This window comes from Podarcis cretensis (genome assembly GCF_951804945.1).
Source record: "Podarcis cretensis genome assembly, chromosome: 3".
NCBI classification, from domain to species: domain Eukaryota; kingdom Metazoa; phylum Chordata; class Lepidosauria; order Squamata; family Lacertidae; genus Podarcis; species Podarcis cretensis.
The window spans coordinates 122,300,939-122,319,148 of NC_137172.1; the positions used below are offsets into that span (position 1 = coordinate 122,300,939).

The following is an 18,210-nucleotide window of genomic DNA, read 5'->3' on the forward strand; positions in this document are numbered from 1 at the left end:
ATTTACTTCCCATAAAATATTAAGGATCGTTAAGGAGGGAAGAACTGGAATTCCGGACTGGTATCATTTCAGTTGCCGAAGTGTGGCTGGGTGTGCCGTTTCCGAATGCTCCCCAAAGTAACCCCATCGCTCTGCATTGGGTAAACTAGCACACGAGAGAGAGAGAGAGGTTTTGCACAGCCTCTTTCCTCAGCGCCAACATTATTAGCTGCAGGGAACTGTGCCGGCCACCAGAGCGGCGTCCGGAAGTGACCCCAACCTGCAACTCCCCGGCTGAATCCGCCACCCATTCCGTAAGGCCATCAACCCAGACACACTTTGCAACAGCCCCCACAGAACTCAGCGAGGTCTTTCCGTCAGAGCAAATCCATGTTCCTGGCTAGTCATCTACTTTCTTTATAAGTCAATGGAATTTCCTCCCAAGTAAAGGTCACCAAGATTGAGGAGCGGATGGGGGAGGGGAGTTGCAGCTTTTCTTCCACGTATTATCATTATCATTAGCACATATTTATTTATACCCCTGGGACGCGGGTGGCGCTGTGGGTTAAACCACAGAGCCTAGGACTTGCCAGTCAGAAGGTTGGCGGTTTGAATCCCCGCAACTGGGTGAGCTCCCATTCCTCGGTCCCTGCTCCTCCCAACCTAGCAGTTCGAAAGCACGTGCAAGTAAATAAATAGGTACCGCTTCAGCGGGAAGGTAAACGGCGTTTCCATGTGCTACTCTGGTTCGTCAGAAGCGGCTTAGTCATGCTGGCCACATGACCTGGAAGCTGTACGCCGGCTCCCTCGGCCAGTAAAGCCAGATGAGCGCCGCAACCCCAGAGTCGGCCACGAATGGACCTAATGGTCAGGGGTCCCCTTTACCTTTATTTATACCCCGCCTTTTTCCCTGACAAGGTCTCAAGGCGATTTACAGCGACCCCCTCCCCTTGAGCCACTACATCCTTTGGTTGGGCTGCTGTAGCCGGCAAGGGACACCCCCCCCCCTCTCTCAAACCCAAGAGCCTTTTCCTCTCGCGTGTCCTTGAGACCGTTTCCTCCCGCTGCCACTCCGGTGTAATATTATAACCGAGGTGGGTGCTTTTGTTTTAATTTCTAACAGAAGGAAGGGACCGCCCTCCCCGCTTCGCTCCCCCTCTTTCTCCCTCCCCTCCTCCCTTTCTCGTGAGCTTCTCAATAGGAGCGAGGGAGCCGCAGTAGCCGCTTGGTTTGCTAGTAATTATGAACGACAATCCTGTTCCCGAAAACGGGAGCTCTTAGTCGAGCAAGATCGCTTTGAAACGACAGCAGGAAACGGCAAGGAAATGGAGCGTGCAGCAACCCAGCGTGAAACTTTCGCTTCTTTACATGTTTACCATTTTCCACGCATATATTAAGGCTGGGCGGGCAGGGAGAAAAGAAAATCGGTTCTGCTTTGGGTTGCTCCCACACAACAGAGAGCAAGCAAGCAAACAAACAAACAAACAAACTAAAAGGGTGCGATTCCAGAGCAATGGGGCTCCCAAATACCTTGTGATAGAATCACAAGCCTATATTTATGGCACTTCTGAGTTTGTTTATTTTCGTTTTATATATTAATCATACGTTAAAAAAACCGCACTTAATTAGGGTTTGGAATCGTGGAATTGTTCTTATGTAATGTGGGTGTTTTCTGGAGCAACACCCCAAGCCACGACCCATTTGCTCCCGAGGAATCCTCTTAAAATAAATCGGGCCAGTAGCCAGCAAGCGGATTGTGCTAATTTATCTGGGAGTCTCTTTAAAATCTGTTTGTGTCGAGTAATGAGCGCGCAATAATCCGAAAGTTTCCCTCTTTTGAATAGACAAGTGTACTTGGAGGTCGGTCCTTTGGATATCCTTTGGATACTTGCTGAGAAGTGAGTCCCGCGGGTTTCAACGGCCAGTTAAGTGTTCAAAGGCTTGGCCTTCAATCCCACGTGGCGCACACATTTCTCGGAAGAAAATATTCCAGCAAGGCCCAAGGAAACCAAGGCTGTGCCCTCCAACTCCCAGCAGACCCGACCACGGGCCACCACGGCTGAGGGTGCTGGGAGCTGAAGTCCGTCAGCCTCTGGAGGACACGTGCTAAACAGCCCTGATGGAAAGCATTTCTTCGGTGTAAATAAACATTTACTTCCAAGCCAAGCTGCAAAAACACATAAATATAGAATCACAGCGTTGGACGGGACTCCAGAGGTCATCTGGCCCAACCCCTGTGGTGCAGGAACATCCACACACGGTTCCCCATCCAATTTGAAACCATACCCGAAGACCCTGCTTCGCTTTGTAAATCTGCTGGCAGGTTTCCTCACATCAACCGCTAACGACACAGAGAGGTTTATTTCCCTATTTTATATTATTGTGTCTCTTCTAGGACCAAAAAAAAAGTATGTTTCCAGTCGTGGGAGGCTACAAACCTTCAGCTCCGGAAAACTTTAATGTTAAACCCATTTTCACTGAATGGAATTAATCTGTCCAGTTATTTCGATTTAAGCAGTTTATAGTGCCATCCTAAAAGACTTGCCTAGAATATCGCAATGGGATTTAGCCCCCTGTAAAGACCTGCCGAGGATCTCACGCGGCCTTAAACCGCACTACTCAACAGCTGGAAGAAAACGGAGGAAGTTCCTTCTCGACTCAGTTCAGTTTTTGCATGTTCTGAGTTTCGTTGAAATGACTGGCAAAAAGCTCAAGCGATTTTAGCAAATATTTGCCCGATGCGGTCAGCTCTCTCTGTCCCTCTCTCTCTCTACTGTACTCCAAATTTGCCTCTCCCTTCTCTTTAGCTGGCAGCTCTTTAGCTCTGGGCTTTGGGCAGGCGTGGTGCTACTCCTGCAAACAGGTTTCAGGCAGGCCTACAAACCCGCCTCCCCGCTCGTGGGGGGGGGGATATCAAGTGATAAATCGCTACAATCGGCAAGTTCAAGACGCCCCTTGCCCTTTTCACACGGGTTGGACAAGGGCGTCAACATAAAGCGCTGCATTCAACTGGATCCCAAAAGGCAGCCTTGGAATGTCTCCCGGGCAAAAAGAGTTAAGCTTTGACCCGCCGTACCTGCCCCGCTGCATTCAAAAGCGATTTTTCTCGAAGGGGAATTAATAGTAGCCGATGGCCCAGAAAGGTATTTTCCCTTCACCGTTCCTTGCAAAATGGTATCTAATCTTATCTATACATATAATGTGTGGACTTCTTTCGTGAAAGTCTTGACCACTGCTGAACCAACCAGAGGGTCCATCCCTGCACACTACTTCTTAGAATAGCTTCCAACTGCTCAGGTCCCTCGTATTGGCCACTTCCTGCGCTTTACACCATAAATCAAGCACAGCCAACGCACATTTAAAGGGCACGACTTTCCTCAAAGAATCCTGGGAACTATGGTTTGCTATCGGTACCGGGAATTGTAAGTCTAAGGCAGTGTTTCCCAACCTTGTGCCTCCAGCTGTTTTTGGACTACAATTCCCATCACCCCTTGCCACTGGTCTTGCTAGTCAGGGATGATGGGAGTTGTAGTTCAAAAACAGCTGGAGGCACAAGGTTGGGAAACACTGGTCTAAGGTTGCCAGGATTCTTGCGTGCATTGAATGTACGTTATATGTGTCTGTGTGTTCTAAAACTGCAATTGCGCTCGCCACGCAGAAGAAAAAAATGCGAGAGGGGTGGAGGACAGTTCCCCGTTGGATTCCCAGGGGTTTGCCCACCGTGGGGCGTCAGGATACGATCCCACGCATCTGCAGCTGGGATGCGTTTGGCGCTTTGAGGTCCAATTATCTACATATTGATCCCGAAGTAACTGCCAGTGACAATTTCAAGTGGGAGAGGGCTTCCTACTAGCCACATCCAAAACAGCCTAATAAACTACCAAGCCCTCGGGTTCAGCAAAGTCATGAGGGTGGAGCAGCCACCAGCCATGAAGTCTGCAGAGATGGGAGAGAATCCGTATCACGCGACGCGATCCTTTAGGAAAGCCTTGCAGCGAGTCTCCCTCAACGCGGCTCCGCACTTCCGACAGACTCCACCCAGAGGCGACGGGGACAGGGACCCCCCTCTTCCCCGCTTTACCGCTCCGTGCATAATCAAAACATCGTTTCATCCAGCCTTTTAGCCAATGTGCCCCACCCTCAATGCCGGTGTTTGAAAAGCCATTCGAGCCGCTGGGTGATCCTGCTCCGCGTTGGCCGTTGCTAATATTTAATGTCTGCCTTGGCGAAGGGTTCATACATCTCCCCGCCCCAGCAGAGCGTGCGTCTGGCAACTCAGGTAACCCGGATTATCGAATCATAAGTGTTTGGAAGGGACGACCAAGGATCATCTAGTCCAACCCTCTGCAATGCTTAGTTACTCTTAACCTTATGGAAATAGTCTCCAAATCAGAAGTAAGCTCTACTAAGAAACAATTAGGTTCGCTATAAAGTAAAACAAGTTAAAAGACGTGGTGAAGTTTGCTCAGGGGTGTTTCCAGGGTTGCTTGTTCTAGAGTTGGACTTGAATGGCCTCCAATCCGCATTTCACCTCTGAGGGTGGGGGGTGGGAGGGGCTGCCATCAATTCGCTCAATGTGCAAACGCTCCGGTCGCAAAAGCTGCAGTCCCGAAGTGTGTGACTTGGGAGGGCCTCCGTTAGCAGCAGGGTTTTCTGCTGAGGATTTGACTGCAGAACATCGCAGGGCGCGACGGAATCTCAAACTCCACTTTCGTGGAAAGGATTCTGCGTTGTCACCCTTTGCGCTTACTGCTCTCTAAAGCTGGGACTGCCGCCGCCTCCGCCTCCCTCCGCCTGCCTTAATGGAAATAAGAGTTACGAATGATTTTTTAATGTCTCGTTGGATTTTTAGCCTGTTAATGTAGCGCATCCCTCTCATTATTACTTTATTGATTGCTCATTGACCAGCCCCCTTCAAATCGTATTAACCACCCTCTGCCACTTTAGATTAGGAACTGCTTCTCCCTCCCCCCGTTTTCTTCATTTTTGTCTTTCTTTTCTTTTCTTTTCCTTTTTTTTTTTGCAAAAAGCACCTTTCATTATAGCCTCACCAGCACCCCAGCAACGGAGATCCGGCTTGGCAGCTTAATGCTGGCTCTAATGGGGCAGCTCAGAGACAAGGGGCCACGGTCCCTGCCTATTGCATTAATAGCTCAAAGGGGGCTAATACAGAAAATTAGCCTTAAACGAGCTCTGGAGATCTCCAAATGAAAGAGCCATTTATCACGCTGGCTACCTCCACTCCACTCGTTTGCTCTCTCTACTGGGAACAACTCATTTCCTCTTAACTAAATTACCTCAGAAATGTCAAGGAAGCCCAGATCGCAAACATAACGAGAGAAGAGGGAGGGAGGGAGGGAGCGAGACAGTGTGCTGCTCACAACATATTGTGTTTCTGCGACGGAGTCAAGCGCCTCAGCCAGGAAACAGCGAGGTCGGGGGGAGAGAGAGGAGTATAGACAACCCATCTGTTTACTTCAGTTCAAGATTAGTAGATAGAGAAGGAAGGAAGGACGAAATAAAAATAAACAATTAAAAGACGACACACGAGGAAGACAGAACTTGACTATGAAAAGTAGTCCTAGATTAAATTAACAATTCGACCCAACGCACTTTTACTACAAAGTAAGCTCCTACTAAACTCAGTGGGATTCGCGCTCTAGTAAGTTTGCTTAAGGCTGAAGTCCCTATGGAAGCGACGATGTCTACTACTTCCTACTGAATTCAGCCGGGCAAACGGGGTTAGGATTGCAAATTAAATTAAATTCATGGGGCCTTCAGCAGAACCAGCCATCGGACTCTGAAGTATGTAACACAACAGAGGCTCGACGGCACACGCAGGTCAGGTTTGGTTTTTGTTGCTGCCGCTGCTACTGCTTCAAAAGAAACTAGGCAAGCAGGCAGAGAGTTTCGAACCCAGATCCGAAAGCAAGTTTATTGGGTATTGAGGACTGATTTATTCGTTCAAATACATTGCTGATTATTCACGCCACGCTTTCTGCCTTGCAGCCCTGTTCAGGGAAGTTTTTAGTGTGTGTTGTATTGAGCTTTTACTTTTTGTTTGTTGTTGGGAACTGCCCAGAGTGGCTGAGGCAACCCAGTCAGATGGGCGGCATAGAAATAATAAATTATTATTATTATTATTATTATTATTATTATTATTATTATTATATTATTATTATTATTATTATTATTATTATTATTATTATTATTATTATTATTATTGCAGCTGCACGTGTGAACTATCTGAATTGAAACGGAACTGCGTGTTTGCGGGTGAGATGCGCCATTTGTCCACAGGGGCTTCTTCCACCAGGCCTCCCCGCAATTCAGAATCAAGCACGCACATGCGAACCTCCTCTCTCAGCCACCCAGTTCCAGTGGAGGTTACCACCAGCCGGATGTGTGCAAGGTGGAGATGTGAACTGAATTTTATTCTGGTTGGTACCAAGGTTTTAAACAGACGGCTAGAGGGAACGAAGAGGGTTACCGTGTCGCCTTTCCTCTCCTCCCTTCTCACGCTAAGAAAAAAAAAAGGGGGGAGTGTCACACACTGGGACCAGCGTGGCAATAAAAGATGACAGATATCGCCATTACTTTCATAGGCCTCAAAGATCGTAAGACGTGGGCGCTAAGGGATGAGCTGAGTGTGTTAATAATTTATCTCCATATCGCATCTCCTTTGTCACTGGGATATTTTTGCCTAGAAAAATGGGCACCGCTCTGTGTGAAATAGGAAGCGTCACTCCACTTTTCTATCCGTTCACACGTAGCAGAGAGGGTTGCAGCTGCAACGATCCCTTCGGCATTAGGTTCCAGCCAGAAGAAAGAGAGCGGCCTTCTCCCTGCCACAACTATCTGCGCAGCTTCCCTCTTCCCAGGATCTGCTTAAGGACAGGCAGCCACAAATGCCCCTAGGCCTTTCGCTGTTTTGCTACTAGAAACCTGTCCAGCCATATTTCTGGGAATGGATTTCAGACAAGGCTCACTGGAAGGAAAACACTGAATTCCCAAGACTTTTGAATTGTGTGTACAGAAAGTGTGGGAAGTCGTCCACACATCTGATTTTAAAAACAGGACGCTCTCCTATGAGTAGTGAATGGGATTCTGGGCAGTGATTCTAACGCAGTTACTATGGCTTCCAATAAGTGAGCCCCACTGAACTCAAGAAGCTCACTTCTCAGTAGAGGTGACAAGAAAGGCAATATAACCGAAAATGCTTAAGATCGTGCTACCAGTAATCAACTTGAATAAAATATATGGGGGGGGGGCAGGTAAACCCCGCCCTGCATAATCGATCACATGACGCGGTGCACGCACACCATTTGAAAAGCAATGCCAATCAACTTGGGGGGCAGGGGGCAAATACTCCTTGACCTCTAGGAGTTGGCTCCTATGTAGAGAGATTTGTTAGACAATATTATGCAGCACGCGTGCGCGCGCGCGCACATACACCGGAGCAGGAGGAAAGGACTCTTTAGGACTAAGTTCGACTGGACTGACTTCGCTAGCAAAAGGCGACAATAGCCGGGGTTGTCAACGTGGTGTCCGCGGATGCCGTCCGACTCCAATTCGCAGTGGTACAAGTCATAAATGATGATGATCATCTCTAGACATTGGCCATGCTGGCTGGGGCCGATGCGAGAGGGCGTCCAACAACCTTTGGAGGATATATAATCCCTCAACCTCAATCACATTTACTTAGTTGTTTCATTGGCTTCGGTTGTTTAGCGCCGCGGCCTTAAATTGATTGGTTTGCTCATTATCGAAATTTATACGACACGCCGTTCTATAAAATATGCAGTTACTTCCCTCCCGAGCAAGTTATTAATAAGTACTCTGACTTCGGAGGAGACTTATGCTATAAGACTGGGCTGTAACGGTGCAACCCAGGAGAGATCCTACTGCCATTCAAGGCAATGGAAGAGAGCACCGGCTGAAGGAAGCAAGCGAAGTGCGCCAAGGCTGAAGCTGGGCTATCAGTTAACGAAGAGGACCCGAGAAAAAGCAACGCGCTTATGAGCTCCATGGTGGCAGACCAATCTACCTGCAATCTACCTTTCCTGCCTGAGCCAGTCAGCTGAAGGGGGCTGTCTGCTCTGCTCCCAAGTGCCACCTGAAATCATGAACAGAACTGTGCCCTTCCTTTTCGCTTCATTCCAGTTTAGGATTTCCCATAAAGGCAGCAGTAATTCTATGGACCTTTACTCGCGAGCAGGTCCCGCCCGCATCTGTGGGGCTGAGTTCTACGTAACTGGGTAAAAGTCACCTGCACTAAAACCAGTAGGATCCGGTCCCATCGGGATTTTGACTTACTGGGGAGCAGGAGTGCCAACTTGAATAAAATATTGTGGGGCCCAGGTAAGCCCCGCCCCACATAATCGACCATATAATGCAGTGTGCGCGCACACACCATTTGAATGGGAATGTCCATCAACTTTGTGGGGGCCCGGCTCCCTCAAATATTTTATTGTGGGGGCCGAGGCCCCTCAGAATTGGCTCCTATGCCAGGGAGACTGCGCCCACACGCAGCCTTGCATCATGATGAAAGCAGCAGAAATTACAGGGCCCGCAGCTCTTCTCTCCGCCGCTAATCCACCTCTACCTTGGAGCCACAGATTTGATTTTAAGGAAACAAATCACGTCCTTTCCATTCAGCTTTCTTCAGTGAGATACCACATTCAGCACATGTAAATACGTCCTCCTAAACTTAGTTCCTTAAGCCGCCTTTCCCTTGATTATAGAAGCAGATTTTGGGACGGGAGCCTTGAGTTTCCGAGGAACTCTCAAAATCGGGGTCTAAGACAGCTTTCTGTTTCCTTTCCGCTCAGGGCTGGGGGAGCTTTGTTAGGGAGCTCGCCGGAGTGGTTCTTAACGGTAAGGCGAGCCCCGGCAATTGGGGCTGCAGTTTAGGACGCCGAAGAGCCAGTGCTACCATGCCCATCCTGCGCAGTTCAGAACTGGATCTAGCAATAGTAATTCCGGAGATCATTAAATCTAGCACCCCTCTCTTCTTTGAGTAGGGTCTGCTCAATGTCTATTGCTTTTTCGCCGTAATCGTCCCACGTTTTCAAGAGTCTGTCAGCGAAATTCAAACGGGAGGCGGGGGAAGCTGGGGAAAGGGTGAAGCAGCTGCAATACGCCCAAAATGAGTTATTGTAATTACATTTAATTAGTTTAATTAGTTAATTATTTTGCTTACAGCTGTACAAGAGATTGCAAACATTTGTTAATATCACATTCCCTCTAACAGTATGGGGCGAAGCTACACTTACACTAAATCATGTATGCATGTGTAGATTTGTTTTTTAATGGAGCATGTGCGATTCGTAACCCTCCCCATCCCATGTTTTCCCGAAGGACAGGCGTGCGTGTGTGTGTGTTTGTGTGTGCGTGTCCACAGGCTGGGAAAACCCCTTACAACCAAGCTCTTGCCACACCCGTGCACGTTTACTCAGGAGTTGTCCGCTGGGTTCAATGAGACTTACTCCCAAGTGAATTGTGCATGAGGCTCAGCCTTAAAATCAATGCTTCCATTGGGCAAGCAGCATGGAGGCAATATAAACAAGGGGCCCGAATCGCAACCACCAAGGATCATGGGAATTTTTTTATTTAGCCAGAGCCATTGTTCTACGCAAAACGAGAATTGACGGGGGGGGGGTGGAAGCTATGAAATGATTTTTGGCCGTTTCACAACTGGACTTTCCCTTTCTGAGTGGAGGAGGGGAGATACATCCCAGAATTAGGAAAACTTTCATTCCCACACCAAGGGAAGTAAACCTCACTTAGATGCAAGATCCGTTCATTCCGCTTTTACATCACAATCCTCAAAACGTTTGCCTACAAAATGGTTCCATGAAATTTCAGAGATACAGCCAATCAGCAGTCAGGTCTTATGAATGCTTACCGGGACGGAAGTTTCTATGGCTACAATGGGGCTCACTCCCAACTTAATGTGCACAGAGCTCGAGGCTAGGATTCTTCGTAGACATACTGGAGAACAAGCCCCATTGCGCAATTAAACTGGTTTGCTTCCCAGGCACATTCCTAGGCTCATGACGTGTTCTTAGGATCACAGCTGTGGTTCCCAGGAAGCAAATTTCATTGATTACAAGTGTGGTCCACATGATCAGTAGGGAGTTTTGCTTCCGTTACCCTCCCTCCTTATGAAAATCTGCCTCTATTAATCCCTCTGTTCTCTCTCTTTGTTTCTACTGACGTAGTCTTGTCTCTTCCACGTGAAACGTGCTATTCAATCCTATCCACGTTTACTCGGGAGTAAGCCCCAGTGGAATAAGTACTTCCAAGTAGGTAGAAAAAGGATATTCATTACTCGGAAGGACTATCGATTGTCCCCAAACGGTGAAACAAATGCCACAGATACGCGCGCGTACACACAGTATTGAAATGTTTTCCATACCTTTTTTGATGACAGACTGGTCCAACAAGTTCATGCCGCTGTTATTGGCATCTTCTACTGACTATGAATACAAAAAAGAAGGGGAGGGGGGTATCACTATTCAAATTGACTGGCCGGCAGAGTACAACGTACACGTAGGTATAAACATATGCACTCAAGCGCGCGCACGACATCACGTCAGCCCAGGATCTGGAATTCCTGTTATTACCATTTATATTAATTCACTAGGGAAAGAGAGGCGTTCCTTATTAAATCGACAGGGCAATGAAGCGCTCCCAGATTAGAGGATCTAATAGAAAGAGGTGCAAAACACCTGGGCTTCTTTTTCTTCTTTATTGCTTAAAAAAAAAAAAAGCTAAATAATACACCGACTTTATTCCTTCAGGCTTTTAAAAATTCCTTTATTTGCCCTAGTTAGACAATAAGACCATTTGAAATAGGGCACATTCACAATATAATAATTCTGTGCGAGTTTGCTTGAAATTTAGGAATACACACTTTCTTAGCCAGGTCTACGATCTCGAAACAACCCGATCTTATATGTTTACTTATAAGTAAATGTTATTGAACCCAATCGGGCTTACTTCCGAGTAAGCGTGCTTTAGGTTGCCAGTTTAAGTAAAGGCTGAGCAGTAAAGCACATAGTAAGTTTAATTTAAAGCCCACGCTGTCAAGATCTTCGCTTTCAGTCGTTCTTCTGTTGGAACAACTTCCTTACCTGTGCAGAGGGAGAAGGGCAACTCGCATTTATTTCCATATATTTGGGGGGGAGAGAGAGAAGGAAACGAAGGTGGGGCGGGGAACAACAACTTACTGATACTCTGATAGGCGATTAAAATAGATTGTCTATCGAAGCCATTTCTTTTTATGGCCCTCTAGCCTTCTCCTTCCCGCTATGATCTAGGAGCCACACTTGTAATCATGGCACGTCTTTCTTCAACTAAAAAACAATCTTCTGGCCCAGGAGCGAGCATGGTTGGACACGGAGGAGATACTGCAGAAGGCTCTTGTACTGTGTGGTTGCATGATCCGATTATGGCTCAAAGGGGAGAAAAGGTTGGGTTTTGCTTACTGCTTGCTCGGAAGCAAATCCTACCCTGGCCTGGTTCTCTGGAATAAGAGTGCCAAATCCGTGTTTGGACCATACCTCTTTAAGGCAACAGGTGGTAACGGTCTGCCGCATGGTTAAAGAAAGTCCCCGGACGTAGAAAACTAGCACAGAGGGGAGACGACTACCTTGGAATCCTTCTCCACTGCACAAATTTATCTGCGGGAATTGCTCTTCAGGATAGGAACACCCCCCCCCGGCAGCCTGAAGTGGTACGGTCCAAGGCACGACCAGGCCTCCGACTTTGTCCTCTGTATTATGAAAGATGGGCCTCAGTTTAATGGGATTTCCTTCCCAGTTAGCATGCATGGAGGTGCAGCCTTTATTCCCCCACCCCACTGAAGATAATTTCACCTGTTGCCCAACCCTAGTAAGTCTTAGTAAGTGGAAATATTGTCATAATCTTCAAAGCAGCAGAGGAGTTCCTCCTCATCACAGCTACCGCGATGCGCACCTACAAGTCAGTCCATGGAATAAAGGGAGTCCTATAAGGCGTTTCAAACTCCTTATGAAGGAAGAGGATTCCTCCCCACCTTCACCGTTACTCAGACGAACAAAAGCCACTTGGTTACCAAGACAAATGAAAGAAAATAAATTTGCATCAGTTCATATAAAATGTATAGCAAAACTGGGCTGAGGTTGCCTCCCTGCATACCCTCCCACTTCACAGAGCCTGGGTTTAAATGTCGGTGTTTCTCCATAGGTTTTACCAGCGTGGTCCGGCCAAGGTCTACTCGGAGGTATGACCTACTGAATTCAACGGAGCTGATGCTGCCTAACTCGATGATTTCACTTGCTCTCCCAATGAGGACCTTGTTGAGTCTAGGCCATGGTGTCTAGAGCGAACAGAACCTAGGGCTCTCTATGCCTAAGCAACAGTGACCGACCTAACAAACATTTCCGACTCTTCTGCTGAAGATGGCCTCAGCGAAGGATTTCATTCAAGGGCTTCTGCGTAACTGGGTCAAGCGGTCTCTTGCCAGCCACTCTGACTCTAGTGCTAAGCGCGTTTGCTTGGAATTAGGGTCCTCGCGAATGGTCATGGCACCGAGAGCTTGCCAGAGAAGCGTCCGCTAGCCCTCAGCTTCAAAAATAACCGCAGGACAGAGCACTAGACAAAAGGATAGGGAGGGTCCTGCTTCTTCCTTTCGCCCCCTTTCCAAGCGGCAAGCCTGCGCACGCTTACTCGGGCATAAATCTCGCTTTGTGTTCAGTGCCTTTACTTCAAAGTAAAACGCGTCGAGGATGGCTCTGTAAAAGAGCGAGCGGCTGGACCGCGTCTCTCATCTTACAGATGCAACCAAAGGGAATAAATACTTGCCGGGGCATGTTCTCCGTCCTTATTGGGGGCAAGGGAAGGGTGTCACAAGCCCCTAATCCCTAAACAAAAAATAATTAGCTCGGAACGGTTCTTCCCCACCTGAACAACCCCGGCTGGACGTCTAAGAACACACACCCGTCCCCCCCAAAAGTGGCCATGCTTGAGTCTCGCTGGGAAGCTCGCGAGCAGAACATTGGAGGCAGCGCCCACCCCCTGGTGCTCATCTGCAGCTCTTGCAAGGGATGGGGATTCTAATCCTCTTTCGCTCAGGTAAAGGGGCGGGCTTGGCGTTGATCCGGATTAAGTGCCCCCGAAGGGCGTGCCTGTGCTCTAGGGGCGCAGTTCCTGGGAGGCGCGGTGGGTGGTGGTGGTGGAGATGGCGGTGGCAGGGCTCCTCCTGGAAACCTGTTCCTCGCACCCTCCGCTGCTCGCCTCCTCATCAGCAGCGCGCCTGAGCTGTTGTAGTTAATGAGAAGAGTCTTGTCTGATTTTCGATCTAATTACGGCCGCCTGCTGGGTTTTTGTACAGGATATTCGCGCAGCATGCTGGCAGTTAATAGTCACAGAGAGGATCGTAAAGATTTAATTAGGACTGCATGCGGAAACACGCACACGCACACTCACACACAACTCAGACTTTTAATTACTAGACTTCTTTAGTTAAAAGTGATAGCAGGGGTTACTTTGCATGGGTGCAAAGTTAACTTTGGATCCCCAGCGCCTCTCAGAAGAGACGGTGGGGGTGGAATTCAGTCTTGGACATTCCCCGCTATAAAGTGCACACATTTATTTATTTATTTTAAATAAAAAAGCTAACACTTTCCAATCGCCGCCTGACATACCGAGAACAATAAATGGAGGGGGTGGGAAGGAAGAAAAGCCTACAGTGCAGGTCTCGCTTCAGTTCGAAAGGGATTTACGGGGAACGAATGCGCATTGATTTCAGCGAGACCGTGATCGGCCTTTAATAGGTGCCTCGGAAGTCAGTCCCGTCCATTAACAATGGGACCGGTTTCCATGTAACTCTGCCTGCGTGCACTTACTTAACGGGAAAAGTCCCACTAAACTCAAGGGGCTGGCTTCTGCGCACAGATGCGTAAGAAGGATACAGGATTGCCTTCAGGATTGCTGCGAGGAAGAGTAGTTTTGAATCTTAAACCCTCAAGCAAATCTGATATAGAAACCAGTTAAGCCGAAGCAATCTTATTGCAAAGGCTTCAGAGCCACCAATTCCAAGCGAAACACCCCTGTTCCGATTAACACGACTTTGTAAGCAATTCTGGTTGATTTCAGTTTGATTTACGATAGCAGCGTTTAAACTGCATAAATCCGAATACTTTGGATTCCCTGGACTGTGAGTTTGCTCGCCTGCGAACACCTGAACTGATGTGCTTAATGAGAGAATAAGGTATTTCAAGAAAACATTACATCAAATATTAACCCGTAATATATTACTGGGGATGAAAAATAAAGTCGTGCAATATATCACACTTGGTATCACGAATACTCGAGTTTCAATTAAAGATAGGGAGCAACTGCAGACATATTAATGGCATACAGCCGTGAATATATCATAACTATTTCTTCATCGATCTCTCTGTCTAATCTTAATTTATTAAGGACATTAAGAAGAAACAAATTTCTTATCATCCACCTGATAGCTTAGTTACATTGCGGTACACATTAATTGCACATGTACACAGAACGTACCAAATGAAAGTATCCTCGCTCTAATAATAGATAATGACTGCTAATAATTCATAAAGTATTCCTGAGGAAATAGTTTCTCAATGGTGCTATTTATCAAGGAAATGCATAACCAAGGAAACGAAGAATCAAAATTTCGTAGACGTATCTATCTAGCTCTAGTAGATTCCATTAATTCAAATAAGCCAGATATCAGTTTCATGTAAACTCGCACCTTTCCAAACATGCCATTAAGAATATACGTTGCAGAACATTCTTCACTTATTCCATAACATTCACATCTAATAGGATTACTTAAGAGGAAATGGATTTATTGAGCACTCTTGCACGCCCTTTAACAATATATACACCTACGATCCAGCTACAATTAAGCAGAACTTCTGCTGATTCCAGTGGGATTGATGCAAAGATGTTCCCTCACCCCTCGCACTGAAGTCAAAGGGACTTAAAACTGCCTAACTGTGCCAGGATTTGGAAGAACGCCCACGCAGTTTGATGGATCCCCCATCTTCCTAAATAAATCTTTGCAGTAGACAAAGGTTACCAGCATCCACTCACTATTCAGCTACCCTGGCACTCCTGCCTTCAGTCACTGGTCCCTAGATCCTAAACACTTCCCCTTGGAAGTCAAGCCCTACTGATTTCAGCAGAACTTCCCAGAATATATGAGCAGGCTGAACTTTTAAGGACAGTCTGGAAATCTTCCCATATAGTTAGTCATTCCTTATGACGGAGGTGGCACGCTCCCTCCCTTTACTAGAGAGGTGTTCATGTAAAAGTTGTGGACTACATCAATTGCCCGCCCACATTCTCTACCCTTTGCGTGGCTCCTCTCTTGAGGACCATTTACCGGTACTTGCTTCAGAGCAAACACCCATAGAATCGGGCCGCACGTGACCAAGTGCAGAATTTAACGCTCCCAAGGACCGCAACATGTTTACAGCACTGCAACAGAAAACTCTCCAGTTACAAGAAACGCTTCATTCTGCCCATGAACAATGGATTACACATAGCTTCGGTTTGTATTTCTATAATTATATATTTTCTCCCTAATTTCTTTCTGTCTCTGCTTGCCTTATTTCCCCCCTGTTACAGTCAACCACATTGACTGTAAGAAATTGGGAGGCGGGGACGCAGGCACCGTTTCCCCTCTGCATAACCCTTTTCTTGTTATTCGAGAAACTGAATAAAACCGATGCGTGTGATTTTTTGTAAACGTCTGGATTTGTGTACAAGGTAAACTGGATTATTCTTACAAAGTTTAGAATGAATTCTATGGTGTATCCCCCATCCCAAATAAGAGTAAGTTATAATGGAAGGAGACTGGACAGTTCCTCCCTCTCTCTCCCTTAGAAGCAAATGCATTTCAAATAAAACAAAGTTCCTTCCCATCAGGGTCGCTTGCTCCTGCTCCACCTGCCTTTTTCTGTCTCCCAAAAACTGCACATTACTCACAAGATTCATACCTCAGAATAGCTGTTGCCTCTTAGGCGGTTTCAAGGGAGCTGCTTCCTAGCCTAGAATAGGTTTGTTTTGGAACAAAACAATCCGCACACCTAGCACATTTTCTTCAGCTAAAACCGGGCCATAACCTTTCCTATGACTGATACTCTGCATTTTTCCTTTGTTTTCACATAGCTGAGCGATTTGCCCCGAGTTCCCATTCCTTTGCATTCGAATTCAGAGGAGCCATTTTCAAATAAATGTTTGGCCCCCATCATCACCCCATTTTCAAAGCTGAATACGGATCACGCCATGAAATATCTCCATTCAGCCCAGATCCTCTAATTCTCTCTCCATTGGTCACTGGACACAAACTCATACATTCTGCCCCCTCAGTGACCGTATTTGGAGGGAGAGTCGCTTAAGTGAAAAACGCAGGATCGGGCCTGCCAAGTCCTCTCCTCCTCCGGATCGTTTGCGTCATGCACATAAACGCTTGATGCGCGTGGAATCTGACGCCCCCTCTGCCTTAGTTCATAAAGGCTGGCAATAAACGCAAACCGCCCAAAATAATCAGATGCTTTTTAACCCTCTCTGCTCCATCATGCTTTCGTGCAATTGGGGAATTCCTAACGAAACACCCAACGGATTTCGTTCAATCTATATACCAACAATTACTTCGTTCTGGAGCAATTTCTGTACTGTCATTATTTACTATAATGGAAAATCGTTGATTAGAGTTACGTTCTCTTGGAATAAATTCAGAAATCACGTGGGTTCAGGACAGAGATAACTCTGCGTTCAGAGGATCTGTCTTCAGTGCAAAATAAAATAAATGCACTAGTAGAAACGATGACATCTGCAGAAAAGAACGCCCACCCGCCGGAAGAGAATGTAGCCCCCCAAATAACTAATCCTATAGGCCACTGCCACCTCTTTTCAAGACACTGTGCGAGGCTTTTGTCTTAAACAAAAAAGTAGCCCTTGATCGTTTGACTGTCGAACTGGAGGAGAAAAGAAATTTAGCGCGTCATCCAGTTCTCTGAAATACATGTTTAGTATTTTAGTTTAGTGTTTAGTATTATTAATAAAATAAAATAAAATCTAGAGCAGTGCCTTGTGTGCGTGGATTTATTTCCAACTTTCTGCCCAGCACATGTCCCTGAAATTTTCTTCAACTTTTGCAAAGAGAAGGGCGGGGTGCGTATCCTGGGAACTCACACGACTTCCATCGAAGTTCTTGGGGCTCCCCCAGCTGCCCCCCTTGCTGTCTACACGGAAATAAATTCCATTGATTTCGGTGGGACTTTCATCCCAGAGAAGTCTGCCTCTCGCTGCCCCTGGCTGTCTGGCAGCTTGGGGCTGCAACCTTCAGCTGATCATTGATGGCTGCAACTCACAACTCATTGACTTCCAAGCAACACTGAGGGAAGTTGCAAGACAGAGTTTGTTTTAAGTCCTTTGAAGCAACCGGGAACGTATTACCAGAGATAGAAAAGAGTGGAATAAACTCTGGGTGTGTTCCGTCTTCCAGAAAACAAAAGCCCCAGAGATTGCTAAACATGCAAGCCTCCTGGGGTTGGGGGGGGGGCGCACTATTCCAAAACAGACCTTGAGTAGAGGTCGATCACATTCGCAATAATCCTGGGAAAGGTTCTATAACACAGCAAAACCTCCAGCGCTGGAAGGCATCCGTGCACGCCCCCCCCCCGCCCGCGACCCCCGCCTGTGTGCGTGGGAGCTGGATGCTCCGTCCCGAGCGCATTACCTGGACGTCCTCCATCCCCGGGTGCCCGATGCCGTGGAGAGAAAGCGCGTCGCCCATGCCGGAGTCCAGGCCGTGGTGAGCCGAGTGGAGCAGGACGTCTGGCCGCCTGACCGAGTGGTAGTCCCGCCTGGGGTCCAGTCCCGAGAGCTGAGGCAGCGAAGCCCGCGGCTGGGGCAGCAGCGAGCCGGTCTCCGAGCCCACCTCCTGCCTCTGTCTCTGCCCCCAAGGGTGCTGCTGGGGCTGGTGCAGAGGGTTCAGGGAGTAGGGGTCATTGACATGGGAGTAAGGGTCCTGGCTCTGGTGATAGGGAAGCGGCTGGTAGGGCGGCGGGAAGTAGGGCGGCTGGAAGTCCGAGGACGGGGTATGAGACAGCGGAGGGGCGCTCGAGTAGGGTCCCTGCGAGACCGAGCCCAGCTGGGACAGCCGAGAGCTGTGACTGGGCACGCCATCGTGGCGGTCCTGGA

At 47.6% G+C, this 18,210-nt stretch overlaps 1 protein-coding gene and 1 long non-coding RNA gene across 8 annotated transcripts in view; both read right to left on the minus strand.

Moving 5' to 3' along the window:
* LOC307212742 overlaps positions 1–18,210 on the minus strand; it is a 580,424-nt gene that overhangs the window by 98,493 nt on the left and 463,721 nt on the right. The gene's annotated exons all lie outside the window — the stretch shown is intronic.
* TFAP2B (transcription factor AP-2 beta) overlaps positions 1–18,210 on the minus strand; it is a 70,436-nt gene that overhangs the window by 46,621 nt on the left and 5,605 nt on the right. For all 7 annotated transcript variants that reach the window (XR_013837022.1, XM_079969948.1, XM_079969947.1 and 4 more), the window contains exons 2-3: positions 17,747–18,205; positions 10,400–10,460 (exon numbers count right to left, since the gene is read on the minus strand). Coding sequence is in view for 6 of the 7 variants with exons in the window: in XM_079969948.1 (XP_079826074.1) it covers positions 10,400–10,460; positions 17,747–18,205 (520 nt within the window). In the remaining variant the exon portion in view is untranslated. The remainder of the gene's footprint in view (positions 1–10,399; positions 10,461–17,746; positions 18,206–18,210) is intronic.